We start from the raw sequence: 17,649 nt of genomic DNA, 5'->3' as shown, positions 1-17,649 counted from the left end.
GAAAGATGCATGAGAGCGCCAGCTGTCCTGGACAACTGTGTGATCACGCTCTCCGTAGCCAATGTGAGTAAGACCTTTTAAACAGGTCAACATTCACAAGGCTGCAGGGCCAAACGGATTACCAGGATGTGTACTCTAAGCGTGCACTCCGTGACCAACTGGCAAGTGTCTTCACTGACATTTTCAACCTGTCCCTGACTGAGTCTGTAATACCAACATTCAAGAAGACCACCATAGTCCCTGTGGCCAAGAACACTAAGGTAACCTGCCCAAATGACAACGGACCTGTAGCACTCACGTCTGTAGCCATGAAGTGCTTTGAGAGGCTGGTCATGGCTCACATCAACACCATCAACACCATTATCCCAGAAACCCTAGACCCTCTCCAATTTGCATACCGCCCCAACAGATCCACAGATTATGCAATCTCTATTGCACTCAACACTGCCCTTTCCCACCTGGACAAAAGGAACACCAATGTGAGAATCCTATTCATTGACTACAGCTCAGCGTTCAACACCATAGTGCCCTCAAAGCTCGTCACTAAGCTAAGGACCCTGGGACAGAACACCTCTCTCTGCAACTGGATCCTGGACTTCCTGGCGGGCCGCCCCCAGGTGGTAAGAGTAGGGAACATCACATCTGCCACGCTTATCCTCAACACAGGGGGCACCTCAGGGGTGCGTGCTCAGTCCCCTACTGCACACCCTGTTCACTCATGACTGCATGGCCAGGCACGACTCCAACACCATCATCAAGTTTGTCGATGACACAACAGTGGTAGGTCTGATCACCGACAATAAAGAGACAGCCTATAGGGAGGAGGTTAGAGACCTGGTCATGTGGTGCCAGGACAACAACCCCTCCGTGATCAAGACAAAGGAGATGATCGTAGACTACAGGAAAAGGAGGACCGAGCACGCCCCCATTCTCATTGCCGGGGCTATAGTGGAACAGCTTGAGAGCTTCAAGTTCCTTGGTTTCCACATAACCAACAAACTATCATGGTCCAAAAACACTAAGACAGTTGTGAAGAAGGCACAACAAAGCCTATTCCCCCTCAGGAGACTGAAAAGATTTGGCATGGATCCTCAGATCCTCAAAAGGTTCTACATCTGCACCATTGAGAGCATCCTGAGTGGTTGCATCACTGCCTGGTATGGCAACTGCTTGGCCCCCGACCGCAGGGCACTACAGAGGGTAGTGCGTACAGCCCAGTACATCACTGGTGCCAAGCTTCCTGCCATCCAGGACCTCTATCTCATGCGGTGTCAGAGGCAGGAGGCCCTAGAAATTGTCAAAGACTCCAGCCACCCTAGTCATAGACTGTTCTCTCTGGTACAGCATGGCAGACGATACCAGAGCGCCAAGTGGAGGTTTAGACTTCTTAACAGCTTCTATCCCCAAGCCATAAGACTCCTAAACACCTAATCAAAGGGCTACCCAGACCCCTCTTATCGCTGCTGCTACTCTTTTGTTCATACTCTATGCATAGTCACTTTAACTCTACCTACATGTACGTATTACCTCAATTACCTTGACTAACCGGTGCTCCCGCACATGGACTCTGTACCGGTACCCCCTGTATATAGCCTCACTATTGTTATTTTACTGCTGCTGTTTAATTATGTGTTACTTTTATTTTCTATTTTCACTTATCTATTTTTTACTTAACACTTATTTTTATTTGTTTTCTTAACCTCTTAAAGCGTTGTTAGTTAAGGGCTTGTAAGTAAGCATTTCACTGTAAGGTCTACACCTGTTGCATTCGGCGCATGTGACAAATATTTTTTATTTGATTTATCTCTGTCTCTTCTCACAGAGGCTGTTCAGAGCTGTACCACATGCCCCTGGTGGACTATAAGAACCACAAGGAGGGGATGCCCTATGAGTTTAAATTCCCCTTCCGCAGCAACAACAACAAGTGGCCCCGCACCTCCTCCAGCCCACAGAGCCGCACCACAGCGGCCCTGGGGGGGACGCTCATCAAGGCCCCTGCTTCAGAGTACCAGGAGCCGACCGGAGTCATCCCCCGCAGTGTGTCCAGCGATGGGCGCCCTCTCAACCCTAAAAGGTAAGAGAGCCACCCTGGCTAATAATATGATATAGTAGGGAAGATGTACAAGCTTTAAGCTTAGTAGTGGAATCTGTTTTATCTGTATCCTTCAGGTATTCCCCAGGGAATGATAACTATGCCCTGGCTTGTTCCATCGTGATGGGCCGCTCTCCGCACACCCGCAAAGCCCCTACCAGCCTCTCCTACATAGACACTGGGAGCGCAGGCTCCAACCACTGGAGACAGAAGTCCATGCCAGACGGGTGAGAGGTCACTCAGGCCAGAACAAACCTGGGCCAATGGCCACATTCAGACCACACCCAGATCATACACAGACCACAATTCAGATCTAGAAACAGATCGCTGTAGGGTTTCACTTAAATTGCTCTATTTTCAGATGTAGTCTGTATTCACTGTAATTACTTCTTTGGGAGTTATCCAATAATAGAAAGGAAATGACTAAATGATATGTTATCATTATATGTCTCGTTGATATGTTGTACTCATCGTGGCAGAGGTACTCCTGTTTTGTTCAGTAAATGATGCAGCTAGACATGATGGCGTCTTCTTCCATCTATTTTCTAGGTTTAACAACAATACCCGCCACTCCCCTGTGTCTGCTGAGCATCAGGGAGTGGGAGAGGGGTCTAACGAGACTAAGCCTGCCACTGGATGGCCCCATGCGGTGGAAGGGGAGGTGGCAGACAGGGGGGCTGATAGAGCAGGTAAGAGGACATGCTTTAGAACAGTGTCATTCAAAGTCGTGGTCACGACCCCAGGTACCGCAGTGGGGTCGCCAAAATGATAGTTTTTGAGAAAGATGATATGAAACATCGAATTGTATTGAGTAAATGTATTTATTGGTTTATTTTCATTCTGATAAGAGATGAAAATGCAATTAAGTTATTTTTTGATAAAAAATTCGAAATGTACCGATTTTAAGGTTGTGTCATTAGATTTGACGTGGGGTGGGGGTCACGAGAAAATCTTGGGGGAAAGTGGGGTCCCCAGAAATTTGCTGAAAATCTTTGAATACCACTGCTTTAGAAAATGCCCAAGCCATGTCTCTGGTGTTTTGGGTGATGCAGATGATGAGAGTCAGAGACAGGAATAGCTCTCTATGTTACTGGTATTGTTATGTTTCTCATTCCTCTGTTTGTTCCTGTCCCTCCCAGACCCAGCTGTATCCAAGGCAGTAACTCGTCTCCAGCAGCAGGAACAGGGGACACACCTGTCTCCCAACAAGAACATCAAGGTGAGGTACCAGGCTCAAATATGACCAAATATGACTTCTAACATGCTGACCAGACCGCTTGTGCGTGATCAGGACAGGATCAGGACACGCAGGTTGAAATATCAACTATATTCATTTGGGGACAGGTCGAAAAGCAAACATTTATGGAAATGTAGCTAGCTAGCTTGCTGTTGCTAGCTATTTTGTCCTGGGATATAAACATTGGGTTGTTATTTGACTTGAAATGCACAATTACCTGAAATTAATAATTATGTTAATGTAATATTTCAGTTTTTTATTTGTAATACATTTGCAAAAAAATCTAAAAATCCGTTTTTGCTTTGTGATTATGGGATATTGTGTGTATATTGATGAGGGATTTTTTTTTAAATCCATTTTACAATAAGGCTGTAACAAAATGTGGAAAAAGTCAACGGTCTGAATACTTTCCGACTGCACTAGCTTGGCAATGTAGATTGTTGTCTATGTCAAAGTAGTCTTTATTTACTATGATCAAACAACCAGGACGTGACTGTAGGGTCTCTGTCTCTACAGGTGGAAGCTTCCTACTCCTCCAGCCAATCAGGCAGCAACACACTGTCCAGTAATGCCTCCAGCTCTGCCCAGAGTGATGAAAAGTGGTATGAGATTGGCTCCAGCAGGACAGGGGTACGGCCTGACTCAGAGCTCAACGGCTACCTACAGGGGGCATCCACAGACAGCGGCATTGATGCTACCTCCTACGGGGCCACAGGGTCCGGGGGTTCCAGAGCCAAAGATCGGCTGACCCAAGAGACCTCTCCTTCAGCCCCAGACTCCCCCGGCCCCCCAGGGAGCAGTGCATACCCATCCCAGAGCCCCCTTGTGTTCCCCCCAGCCCCGGACAGTGGTTCCTACACCCTCAGTGATGCTGCGTCCCACTCCAGGTGTGTGTGCCTCCCTGTGCTGTGCTACCCCACATGAAAAAATACTATAGTGTATACTATGGTAGGAATACTATCGTATTCACTGTATTGTTTTTGCTGACTTTACTGTAGTATTCACTGTTTGTTTGTTTTTTTGAAATTATTGAACCTTTATTTAACTAGGCAGTTAAGAACAAAATCTTATTTACAATGATGGCCTACACCGGCCAAACCCGGACAATGCTGGGCCAATTGTGCGACGCCCTATGGGACTCCCAATCATGGCCGGTTGTGATACAGCCTGAATTCGAACCAGGGTGTCTGTAGTGACGCCTCTAGCACTGAGATTCTTAGTGCCTTAGACAGCTGCGCCACTCGGGAGCCTGTAGTAGTGAATAATGTAGTATTTACTGCAGTTTACTGTAGTATTTGTAGTTTACTATAGTATAAATACTGTAGTAAAAAAAAGTTGTATATACTATAGTATGTATTTTAGTGTTTTTGTATACATTACTGTAGTATTTACTATAGTATTTTTGTTTTACTATCTTTGACATAGAAGTGGAGGTGTTCTCCTCCTGTTCTTTTCTATAACCATGGGGTACACAATCATGTGCCACCACAAATTGGGATATGTGGAAGGGGAATGGGCAGGGTATATGCAAATTAAATACTGTAATATTTACTATAGTTTTTTTAAGTCTATTTGCGGACTGTAGTGTTTTTTTTTTGTTTTTTTTTGTGGATAATACTGTAGTATATACTATAGTATTCTACAACATTCTATACTAAATACTACACATGATTGAGGGATACTTCAGTGCATGGTTGTGTTCGAGATCGATTCAAGACCAAGACCGGAGCAAATCGTGTCCAAGTCAAGACTAATCCCGGAGGGGGGCGAGACCGAGTCAAGACTAATCCCGGAGGGGGGGGGGCGAGACCGAGTCAAGACTAATCCCGGAGGGGGGGGGGGCGAGACCGAGTCAAGACTAATCCCGGAGGGGGGGCAAGACCGAGTCAAGACTAATCCCGGGGGGGGGGGCGAGACCGAGTTAAGACTAATCCCGGAGGGGGGGCGAGACCGAGTCAAGACTAATCCCGGAGGGGGGGGGCGAGACCGAGTCAAGACTAATCCCGGAGGGGGGGCAAGACCGAGTCAAGACTAATCCCGGGGGGGGGGGGGGGGGGGGGGGGCGAGACCGAGTCAAGACTAATCCCGGAGGGGGGGCAAGACCGAGTCAAGACTAATCCCGGGGGGGGGGGCGAGACCGAGTCAAGACTAATCCCGGAGGGGGGGCGAGACCGAGTCAAGACTAATGCGAGTCCAATTCAAGACCTTGATTGTAATTTTGTCAAATCACCACCATAATATAATAAGAGTTCATAATGTCCAGTATTTCTGTGTTCATTTTTCAGAACATCATATGGATTCTTTAGACATTCAAAAAGTGAGAAAAAAAATGCATGCTGGGGGAAAATAGAGCCACACATTATTATTAACCCAAACACAGTGGGGAACAATGAGGGCCTTCTACACCTTCAGAGAAGGGCTAAGGATTTTTTTAAATAATGATTATAAAAATATAATAACAATGATAATCATATCATTATGTTCACTGATGTTCTGATTCAATCCCTTCAGTTTTTGTTGGAAGGGAAAGGGTTAACACTGAAGAGATAAAAATATACAATCAGGATTCTTTCTTTGCTGGTCTGTGGGGAGATACATTTAGCTAGCTAAGTTAGCCATTGGCTAGGCCATCAGAAGGTAGATAAAGGCATCTGCCATTCAACTGTATTAGGGCAACATTTTGACAGTGGAATCAACCAATCATATTTTGACTTAATGGGTGGGACCGTTTTCAGAAAAACGTATGGAAACTTCTGCCTTCTTTCAGGCCAACAGGTCACTGCACAATCTGGTGAGTGGAACTGTGTTTTTTACTGCAGCACACTTGCCGTTGTTAGCCATCTCTTTGAAAATAACTTATGTGTGTGAAACATGGTTGCATTTAAAGTGGAACTGACAGCATTTTAGCAACATGAAATCTTATTAAGGTGCATTACCACCACCAACTGGACTGGAGTGTGGACCTCAGTTCAGCTTTCAATCACCCACGTGGGTATATGCTCCTAAAAACCAATGAGGAGTTGGAAGAGGTGGGACTTGCAGCGCGTCTAGCGTCACAAATAGAACCAAGTTACGCAGACGCTCGTTGACTTGCGCGAGCAGTGTGGGTGCAATGATTGAATCACATGTATGTGTACATTTATTTTGCAACGCTCACGGACACGACGTGGGCGGTGTAGTCAGCATGTTAGTGTACGTCATGGAACGTTGAGTCAAATATAACCTATTTTTAAGTTGGTTTTGTAGCATAAGCATTTGATATTTTTGACTGATATTATGATTGTCTGTTTGTTTCATATCTGCAAAGTAGTTAAAATGCTGTCAGTTTTACTTGAAACTTTAGGTCATCAGTTACTTTGTGGGCTAAACATGAAATTATTTTTGCCATGGGAGGTCATAGTTGTACATTTCGATTCGGAAATGTTTAATGGTTGTGTTTTTGTATTTTTATGATTGGGACCTACTGGCTTATTATGTCAGAGTTTATGGACTGCTTATCCTTTAACATCATGCTGTGTGTGACTGCTGTCTTTCCATCGGCCCTATGCAGTGGTGTAGTGGTGCCTAGAGAAGTGGGTGTACTCAAATTTTGCCTAAAAGTTCCCAAACGACCTTCCCAGTGAAGGAAAGACACCCTGTGTGAAAAATTGTATCTTTTCCTATGGTTTTTTTATGAGTTTTCCTATAGATTTTTCAGATTTTCACTCTCAAAATCACACAAAAATATGTCAATTGAAAATAGACTAAAAATGTGTGGTCTAACTCCACAACAATGCTTAAACCACATCGATCTGATTGGGTGGGCCTGTCAGGGCCTGGCTCCCCAGTGCGTGGGCCTCTGTCCACCCAGGCTCATCTATGTCTATGTCACTGATGCAAACAGTGCATGAGGACAATTGCGCATCACAAATAGCCTACTAACCAACACTTCGGACTAAACTTTTTAATACTTGGTTTGATAACCCATTGTTGCCTTCGTTAGCATTTACTGGTTGATATCATAAGTTTAAACGTCTACCAGCTACTGATGTCATTCTGCTGTGAGCTGCTCCATGCCAAAACCAGTTGAGAGCAGCACGCTCTTGCTGCCTGCAGATGATATTCCACTGAAACTAGGCTATGTGTGCAGCGCTCGCGTATATATTTCAGGTGCTTTGTGATTGTGTAGGCTACTTTGTGCGTGATTTCTCAGTTGATGGGGCTCCTTGTGGCTCCCGAATGGCACAGCGGTCTAAGGCACTGCATCTCAGTTCAAGAGGCGTTGCTACAGATCCTGGTTCGATTCCAGGCTGTATCACAACCGACCGTGATTGGGAGTCCCATAGGGCGGTGCACAATTGGCCCTTTATGCACTCTCCTACATGAGTGTGTTGGTATTACGGTATATACCTGCATATACCCTCCACTACAACACTGGCCCTTTATGCACTCTCCTACATGAGTGTGTTGGTACCACGGTTGCTGTCCTTTCAGAATCACAAACTAGTCACACACTGAAGACCTATAGGTTTGCCACTGTACAAACATGTCTATAATAGATATAGGCGGTTGAAATAATGTTTCAAGAAAAAAGTATATACAGTGGGGCAAAAAAGTATTTAGTCAGCCACCAATTGTGCAAGTTCTCCCACTTAAAAAGATGAGAGGCCTGTAATTTTCATCATAGGTACACTTCAACTATGACAGACAAAAATGAGAGAAAAAAATCCAGAAAATGACATTGTAGGATTTTTAATGAATTTATTTGCAAATTATGGTGGAAAATAAGTATTTGGTCAATAACAAAAGTTTATCTCAATACTTTGTTTTATACCCTTTGTTGGCAATGACAGAGGTCAGACGTTTTCTGTAAGTCTTCACAAGGTTTTCACACACTGTTGCTGGTATTTTGGCCCATTCCTCCATGCAGATCTCTTCTAAAGCAGTGATGTTTTGGGGCTGTTGCTGGGCAACACGGACTTTCAACTCCCTCCAAAAATGTTCTATGGGGTTGAGATCTGGAGACTGGCTAGGCCACTCCAGGACCTTGAAATGCTTCTTACGAAGCCACTCCTTCATTGCCTGGGCGGTGTGTTTGGGATCAGTGTCATGCTGAAAGACCCAGCCACGTTTCATCTTCAATGCCCTTGCTGATGGAATCTTACGATACATGGCCCCCATTCATTCTTTCCTTTACACGGATCAGTCGTCCTGGTCCCTTGGCAGAAAAACAGCCCCAAAGCATGATGTTTCCACCCCCATGCTTCACAGTAGGTATGGTGTTCTTTGGATGCAACTCAGCATTCTTTGTCCTCCAAACACGACGAGTTGAGTTTTTACCAAAAAGTTCTATTTTGGTTTCATCTGACTATATGACATTCTCCCAATCTTCTTCTGGATCATCCAAATGCTCTCTAGCAAACTTCAGATGGGCCTGGACATGTACTGGCTTAAGCAGGGGGACACGCCTGGCACTGCAGGATTTGATGCCCTGGCGGCGTAGTGTGTTACTGATGGTAGGCTTTGTTACTTTGGTCCCAGCTCTCTGCAGGTCATTCACTAGGTCCCCCTGTGTGGTTCTGGGATTTTTGCTCACCGTTCTTGTGATCATTTTGACCCCGCATGGTGAGATCTTGCGTGGAGCCCTAGATCGAGGGAGATTATCAGTGGTCTTGTATGTCTTCCATTTCCTAATAATTGCTCCCACAGTTGATTTCTTCAAACCAAGCTGCTTACCTATTGCAGATTCAGTCTTCCCAGCCTGGTGCAGGTCTACAATTTCATTTCTGGTGTCTTTTGACAGCTCTTTGGTCTTGGCCATAGTGGAGTTTGGAGTGTGACTGTTTGAGGTTGTGGACAGGTGTCTTTTATACTGATAACAAGTTCAAACAGGTGCCATTAATACAGGTAACGAGTGGAGGACAAAGGAGCCTCTTAAAGAAGAAGTTACAGGTCTGTGAGAGCCAGAAATCTTGCTTGTTTGTAGGTGATCAAATACTTATTTTCCACCATAATCCACCTACAATGTGATTTTCAGATTTTTTTTTCCTCATTTTGTCTCATTTTGTCTGTTTGAGTGTACCTATGATGAAAATTACTGGCCTCTCTCATCTTTTTAAGTGGGAGAACTTGCACAATTGGTGGCTGACTAAATACTTTTTTGCCCCACTGTATATTTTTGGCCTGGCGAAGCGGTTTTATGTGCTGACTGAATGGAAGCTGATAATTATGAGATTTTTACTCTGCTGGTCTCGGGAAGAAATTAAGAGTCCTCACTGTCCGAGACCGAGTCAAGACCGAGTACAAATGTATCCGACATTGAAACAAGACCCGAGGCACTCAATATGTGGTCTCGAGACCGGTCTCGAGCACAACAACACTGGTACAGTGTGTAATATAGTATACTACAGAATTCTATAGTAAGTACTGTAGTATTGTGTAGTAAACTGTAGTAGTTTTTCATGTGGGACACTAGAGTTCTATTACAGTCTCCTCTTTATGCAGCCAATGCATTTCCTCTCATGTATCAATGTTTCATTAAGCAGACAGTGATGCTTTGTAGTCCTTATATATCCCCTATTGTCCCAGATGGAAAACTCCCAAGCCTTGCGGTTTGGTGGTGAGAGGTAGCAAGCAGCAACCTGCTGTGTGTGTGTGTGTGTGTGTGTGCACATGTGTCTGTGTATCTGGGTGTGTGTGTTTGTGCACATGCGTGTGTGTATCTGAGTGTGTGTGTTTGTGTTTGTATGTGCGCGTGTGTGTGTATGCGTGCTTGTTTGTGTGTGAGCCAGGTTCTCACAGAGAGAAAGAGAGCACTTGAAACACTGTGGAATGCTGAATGTGAGAGCTCAGCACTGTTAACACTCCTAAACCACAGTTCCTTTGAGTGAACAGAGCGTTTCCTCCTCTCCTCAGCCTCTCCTCTGTGGCTCTGAAATAACTCCACCAGACTAGTGACTGTTTTATTGTACACACAGCATGTCTGAGGAGGGAGATGCTCGCTTTCATGTCAAACTGGGGAGAAATGTTGTTTGAAATGTTAACATGGAAGAAGTCCAAGGACACTCTGTCCTATTTCTTTTTCTTTATGAATTTAAATTCTAATCTCAAGATGTGGAGACATCAGAGATGTCGTGTGTGGGGAAAGTAGTCACAATTACCATATGTTTTTGAAATATTGTACAGAAATGTGTTCATAGATGAGTGCACATTACAGAAATGTGAAGTGGAACACCGATGTAATGGTGTCTGCGAGTTATGAATACATTAGTATAAATATACCTATACTAACCCATATCCATGTTTTTCCGTACCAGTACTCTGAGCTCGGGCCAGTCTGGCAGTCCCATGGGTCCAGGCTGCAGTCCCAGCTCCTCCCAGGAGGAGTCAGCCCTTGCCACCTCCCCCACCTCTCAGACCTCCCTCTCCCCTGGAGGCCCCAAGAGCTTCTACCCCCGCCAGGGAGCCACCTCCAAGTACCTGATCGGCTGGAGGAAGCCTGGAGGTACCATCAACTCTGTGGACTTTGGCAAAACACGCAAGTAAGCATGGGGAGCAGTAGAGGAGGAATGTTGAACATACATGTGTTTATTGACACGTCACTGAGGCCATTACAAGTCATGTTGTGAAAGGATGTTCTTTCCCTATTGAAACAAATCTTACTGTTCTAGATTGTTGATGTTAGAGAGACTTGAGATCTGAGTCAACTGAGAGGAGATGCCTTTCCCACTTGTTGTGGCTCATGTTTTTGTTTATAAACGAGTACAACACTCCCACCATGTGGTTGAACCGAGAACTGCAACCTAACACTGCTGGTCTTTGCACTCCCTCTTTCTCAGACGTCACCAGAGTGATGGGTTGCTTGGTGGCCAGCCCCAGCTCAGGGCTCAGCTCAGGGCCCAATCCCCCCAGCGTGTCACCACGTCCAGCCTGCAGGAGGACCTGAAGAAACTCATCACCCTAGACAGCCCCCCACCCTCCTCCCACGACCAAAAGGTAGCGGGCAGCACTGCTCTGTGTTAACAGGCAATGTCACCATCATCCATTTTACCATGATAATTGTCAAATTGATGAGAACTCCCATGGAACTTCCAGAGTAGTCGATATGCTGTATTTGCATGATGAATCCAAACTCCCTCCCCTGCTTTGCCACATACACTGGTCAACATGCTAAAGGCTAAATGCTGAGTTTATGGGGTCAATCAGCAGCCTCACATTGCTCCTCTCTCTCCCCTCACTCTCTCCAGCCCTCTTTCCCCGTCCCCCCTCCCAGCCGGCGCTCCTTGCAGAGGACCCTGTCAGACGAGAGCATCTACAGCGGGCAGCGGGAGCCCGCGTTCAGCGGGCACAGACAGACACCCAACGACCTGCTCTTCAGCTGCTCCACCATACCCCGCTCGCCCACCACCCGCCACGCGCCACCCCGTCAACCCTCACACAAGTCTCTGGGTTAGCCTCTGATTTTCCTGAAAGTAATCCTTGAGTAATGCCAATGCCTGTTTATCCTACATGGGCTCCATCTAAAACCAGAGGAGCACAGTTTATCATAGTGTCGTAGTGAAGCTGCATTTCAGTAGTTTGGTGGTAGATGGAAGACCGTGTTGCCCAACCGAGTCCTTTGTCCTTTGAAGAATGTCTCTTCTGGTAAATTGGATACGTTATAGTAACGTTGTTGTGTGGTAGACGGAATACTCTGTCTGTTCCTTCCTAACCTGCGTTTGCAGTTGCTGTTGCTAACTCAATGGCTAGGAGGTATCACTTCTGTAGTGAATAAGAGTTCAAAGTTCATACCATTCGCAACCAAAGCTCACGCTGATGTTGGCTTCATTCTGTAGTTATTATCTGAACCATTCTGACATCGGACCGTCGTCCTCACGTCCTCGGAACAGGAGGTTATATTGTCGTCAAGGCTTTATATAGGAAGGGAGAAAAGGGGTGTGTTTCATAGTTTACAACCTATATCTCTTCACGTGGGCGGGCCACTGAGTCAGGCCTAATTCACTCATGAAAACCCAAATCTCAAATTTTAGAAGCTAAAATCACCTTTTATCCCATCACAAATAATTTCATATTCAAGCATTTAAATTGAACAACAATTCCATGTGTATCCGATAACTCTGATGTGTAGACTTTCCACTGTAGAGTTTATGTCATCTTATCATTGATGAGAATGTATGAGATGACAACCGAAATGACATCATATTCATTAAGTACCACCGCATATGTTCAATTGGTCGGATTACCAGAATATAGTTCATTTCCCCCCACCTTCGGAAGTTCCCAGAATCTCTATGTTAACCAAGGTGTTTGCAAATGTAACATCAGTAGGGTAGAGAGAGGAAAAAGGGGGGAAGAGGTATTTATGACTGTCATAAACCTACCCCCAGGCCAATGTCATGACAATAGACTGTATCAGTGTATACTTATGTCCTTAAGTATGGGTGACTCTAAACAAGTTATGTGTAATCTTTTAGTATGTACTTTATTCTGTTCTAATCTGCTGTCTCTCGTCCCCCCGCTCCTCTTCCCTGCAGGTGATCTATGTGAGTCGTCCAGCCAGGACCAGGGGGGTAGGAGACAGCAGCTGGGGGACCCATGCCTCATGCCCCTGCCTAACTCTGGAGCTGACCGTGCTCTGGACTGGTCCAACCTGGTGGATGCTGCCAAGGCCTTTGAGGGTAGGCAAAGTAAGCTGGAGATTTACTATCTTTACCAACCAGAGGGTAGCAGTGCCCTGTCTCTTTCCTGTGTGTTGTCAATCTGAGCTGTAACTGAAGCTGTAACTGTTGTGTTTTTCTCTGTCTTCAGTTCAGAGACTGTTATCTGTTAATGATGGGAGCACCAGCCCAGAGGTCACATCCCCCAGCCCCCAGCAGGCCGAACCCCAGGCTTCCCCACAGAGAAACACCTCGCCTGGGTAAGACCCACTTACCTACTACATACCATGCACCTCCAGAGAATTCTGTAGACATAGGTAGGGCCTGGAGCTTATCCTAAAACTTGGGCCAGGTTTTTCCTGGCCAGGCAACCTGATTATGAAAAACTCCTGGCCCTACTCCTAGGCTCTAAAGCTGTGGCTTGCTACACCTCTTGACTATTTTAAGCCAATATGCCCCAGGTCATGCTAGTCTTATTATAGTTTAGAATATGGTAGTTAACAGTGTCCCCCGTCCCACAGTGAGAGCCCAGCTTGTCTGATGGAGAAGGTGAGCCAACTGGAATCCATGGTGAAGCTGCTGCAGGATGATCTAAAGAAGGTGAGACAAGAAACAATCAGGTCTTCAGCACCGGAAGCTAAGCCTTAGCCTAGCCATCTCTACTCTACTGTTCACTTCTTACTAAACCTGGTGCCCTTTCCCTAACAGTGGTTAGAAAGACCAGTTGAAAGAGCAGCCTTCTCAGTGTGGAAAGGTCAAACAAGGGTGTAGTGTGGATCCAGTTCTCCATATATCAGTAGTGCCCATTCGGCACAGGTACTTACTACTCAGCCTTTTGGTTATACCTGCCCTGTATACATCTCCTGAGGACAGTATTAGAGAGTAATGAGAGCCTCCCACTCCTCTTTGTGTTAATGATGACTCCCTGTGTGTGAGGACAGTACTAGAGAGTAATGAGAGCCTCCCTCTCCTCTCTGTGTTAATGATGACTCCCTGTGTGTGAGGACAGTACTAGAGAGTAATGAGAGCCTCCCTCTCCTCTCTGTGTTAATGATGACTCCCTGTGTGTGAGGACAGTACTAGAGAGTAATGAGAGCCTCCCACTCCTCTTTGTGTTAATGATGACTCCCTGTGTGTGAGGACAGTACTAGAGAGTAATGAGAGCCTCCCTCTCCTCTCTGTGTTAATGATGACTCCCTGTGTGTGAGGCCAGTACTAGAGAGTAATGAGAGCCTCCCTCTCCTCTCTGTGTTAATGATGACTCCCTGTGTGTGAGGACAGTACTAGAGAGTAATGAGAGCCTCCCTCTCCTCTCTGTGTTAATGATGACTCCCTGTGTGTGAGGCCAGTACTAGAGAGTAATGAGAGCCTCCCACTCCTCACTGTGTTAATGATGACTCCCTGTGTGTGAGGACAGTACTAGAGAGTAATGAGAGCCTCCCACTCCTCACTGTGTTAATGATGACTCCCTGTGTGTGAGGACAGTACTAGAGAGTAATGAGAGCCTCCCACTCCTCACTGTGTTAATGATGACTCCCTGTGTGTCCCCAGGAGAAGGATGCCAAGGTGTCTCTGCAGGCCCAGATACAGAGCCTGAGAGAGGACAACCAGCGGCTCCAGGAGGAGTCGTACAGCGCCTCGGCCAAGCTCAAGAAGTTCACAGAGTGGGTGTTCAACACCATCGACATGAACTGACTGATCCATGTGCTATTGAGAGGAACAACTGAACACACGTGACCACAATACACTCAAACTCAAACTGATTCACACTATGGGGGCTCAGAACCACAGGACTTGCTTCTTTGATTTCTTCATTAGAACTGATATTCTGCTATTGACATGGACCGATTCACAGTGGATGTAAATGCTGTATGATCAACATGAACTGTTGATCCCATCATGATCGGCCATTATTCTTCAACACAGTGGATCTGTAGTACCACCACCACTAACGACTCAATGAGAGGTGTTTTAAAGGAGGAGAGACAGAGATGACCAGCATGCAGTCCTTTCTTTAGGATTTGCTGGCACTATACTGTAGTGTCCCTGCATGTCTGACAGAGATGAATTAACTTCCCTGGGCTATGCTGTGGAACCTTCTCATGTTGACCTTGTCCTTCAGATCCTGCTCCTTCATACTGTACTCCTCTCCACAGTGGAACAAATTGTCCATTGTAGGACAGCCGTGTGTTATTTAAGACATTCCCAGCAGGGAACAGTTCAGAAACGTGTGTTGCATTCAGTTCATACACATACACACATATACCTGTTTGTTAACAGGTTCACAGCACATTTAAGAGATTGCGAAAGTCCAAGTTGCATATTGAAAGTTTGAGTGATCAGATGTTATTTTGTTAGCAATTTATGGAAAAACACGACGGGGCTGTCGCTTGTCCCCTAGAATTGAACTTGTCCCTTTCAGTACAAGTCTAGAAAGGAAATGACAGGCAGTGTCTTGGCCTGTGTACTGTGTATTGGATATAGTTTAATATTAGTACTATTATGGTCGATGCCTCTCAGTGATGCCTCTCCCATTGATCCTCCATAAAGGGATGTAAAACATGTTATAGGGGGTTGAGTATACCTCACATACAGTACTGTACATGACTACAGCTAGTTAACTGATGAAAAGTACTTAACTTGCCACGTAAAAAAATATACAAATGAAATAATATGGGTGCCATAATGACGAGAATAAGCTTCAAAATTCATCATCGACCAAAGCTGTTCAACAATTTATTTTGTAAATATATATGAGCAGAAATGTTACCACTGCAAAACACCTTATATTGTTTTACCACTACACACTATGACTCTCTGTGGACTGCGCTCATTTCAGGAGGGTAAGATGGGCTTACTGGATACAGTAGTTCCAGAATGTACTATTGGTTATTATATCAAAACAACTGGACTGACTGGGTGGATGACTGGAAGACCAGGCGTACTGTTCAATTCACTTCTAACTGATGATACTGATTCTACTTGGTCTATTTGATTATTGGTATGGTCCCATCCTCACTTGCCTGCTGTATTGGATCCACAGTGCCACCTAGTGATGATAACATGTCGTTACATGGAAATACGTTCCATACCTGATCCACAGCATGTTACAAAGCCCCTGGTGCCACATGTATTTCATCCTGTTCTACTCTCTGTCGATGAAATCGGTACTGTATGTCATGACACATAACGATTTTAAGTAAATCCTGAAATGCCAGCTACAGTCATCTAAGTCTATTAGTAAGTAACTTGGTAGACCCTCCATGGCTACAGTCAGTTGTACTATTAAAACCCCCACGCTTCCCCTTTGGTTCCCATTCTGTACAACCTGTATATATATCAACGGATTCCGACGCTCATCATCATTTGCACCTTCCTTCCTGACATGTATTACAGCATGTGATGATGTTTCCTTTGAGCTGTGATGTGTAAAAATGTTTATATCTATTAAAGATATTTTGTTCAATTGTATCTTTGTAGTGATGCCTGCAGACCCAGATGCAGGTTTGGTATGTATGATGTAGCGGCAGTACAGGCTTCCACTTAGCTTCCAGGAATCCTTATAGATTATTATTAGGTTCTAGATTATTACCTTCATGTACGTTTTCCCCCCAGCAACAATGCATTGGGCTTATGAACAAAAAGCTACACGGAGCCTATGGAGTACAGCACACCCCATATCTTCCCTGTTGGAGCATGACAATAGAGAATAACCCACCGAGGTGTTACCAGGACTTGACAGTCCAGTGACAGCCTCAGGAGTGTCATACAGGAAAGTAATTTGTGATATTGATATTGTTTTAATATTGAACCAGGTTTTTCATGCAAGAAACATATTTCTCATTGAGATTAACCTGGATAAATTAAGATTAGATACAAGGGGGAAAAAACTAAAGGGACCATATTTTTCCATTTGTGAATCTACTGGCGAAAAATGTTCTCCCTGCTGAGTTCAGAGTTGTTGACTTCCTCAGATGTTCTCTCTAGGTCCTAGGACATGATTTAGATCACGCTGTACTGTACACAGATCAGAACCAGTCCCAGTTTACTGATCCTGTTGATTAATGCAGCGAGTCCAGAGAGGAGCAGAGAAGCAGAAGAGTTTGGGGACGTCATATTTCACAAATGAAGAACTGTTTGGCCTTTACTGCTATAGCCCATAGAAACACATTGAATAAGCATTCATGGCAAAACAGACAGTCAAAACATAAATCATAAGGAATAAGGTTTTTAAGTGTCTGTCGTATACCGAAGAGATATAAGAAAGCTCAGGAATTATTTATATATTGTTGACACATATCTAACCCTTGTTTTGGGGGGCACAAAACTACTTCCATCCATTTTTTTTCCGGTACCGGGTTCCCTTCAGATGAGTCCCATGACACTTGTGGAGTACACCATTGTGTTCGTGAGAGTCTCCCCTTTCCACTGAGTATATTGTAGGCCAAACCGGATGCTATAGATGTTTTCGTGAAACGAAGCCCATACAAAAACAAATATATCTAGCTGAAACAGATGGATTTAGCTGGAGATCTTTTTATCATGTTAATTAAATGATGCACGAGCCTAGCCCGTCTTAATGGTACATTTGACTGATGTACAGTGCCTTCAGAAAGTATTCATTTTGTTACTTTACAGCCTTATTCTATAATTAATTGAATAGTTTTTCCCCCTCATCTACACAT

At 44.9% G+C, this 17,649-nt stretch overlaps 1 protein-coding gene across 2 annotated transcripts in view; it reads left to right on the top strand.

The window, feature by feature from the left end:
- Positions 1–16,435, top strand: part of LOC109904033 (signal-induced proliferation-associated 1-like protein 1) — an 88,574-nt gene extending 72,139 nt beyond the window's left edge. The window contains exons 10-21 of one of the 2 annotated variants that reach the window (XM_020501098.2): positions 1,823–2,074; positions 2,170–2,319; positions 2,642–2,781; positions 3,232–3,311; positions 3,846–4,216; positions 10,625–10,849; positions 11,147–11,303; positions 11,555–11,756; positions 12,842–12,985; positions 13,116–13,224; positions 13,486–13,564; positions 14,516–16,435. In XM_020501098.2, the coding sequence (XP_020356687.1) occupies positions 1,823–2,074; positions 2,170–2,319; positions 2,642–2,781; positions 3,232–3,311; positions 3,846–4,216; positions 10,625–10,849; positions 11,147–11,303; positions 11,555–11,756; positions 12,842–12,985; positions 13,116–13,224; positions 13,486–13,564; positions 14,516–14,659 (2,053 nt within the window). In that variant the 3' untranslated portion in view covers positions 14,660–16,435. Of the gene's footprint in view, positions 1–1,822; positions 2,075–2,169; positions 2,320–2,641; positions 2,782–3,231; positions 3,312–3,845; positions 4,217–10,624; positions 10,850–11,146; positions 11,304–11,554; positions 11,757–12,841; positions 12,995–13,115; positions 13,225–13,485; positions 13,565–14,515 lie in introns of both variants that reach the window. The other variant, XM_031788201.1, reaches the window with a different exon arrangement.
- Positions 16,436–17,649: the final 1,214 nt, after the last annotated feature.

This window comes from Oncorhynchus kisutch, linkage group LG14 (genome assembly GCF_002021735.2).
Source record: "Oncorhynchus kisutch isolate 150728-3 linkage group LG14, Okis_V2, whole genome shotgun sequence".
NCBI classification, from domain to species: domain Eukaryota; kingdom Metazoa; phylum Chordata; class Actinopteri; order Salmoniformes; family Salmonidae; genus Oncorhynchus; species Oncorhynchus kisutch.
This window is presented reverse-complemented; position numbering and strand designations above follow the sequence as displayed.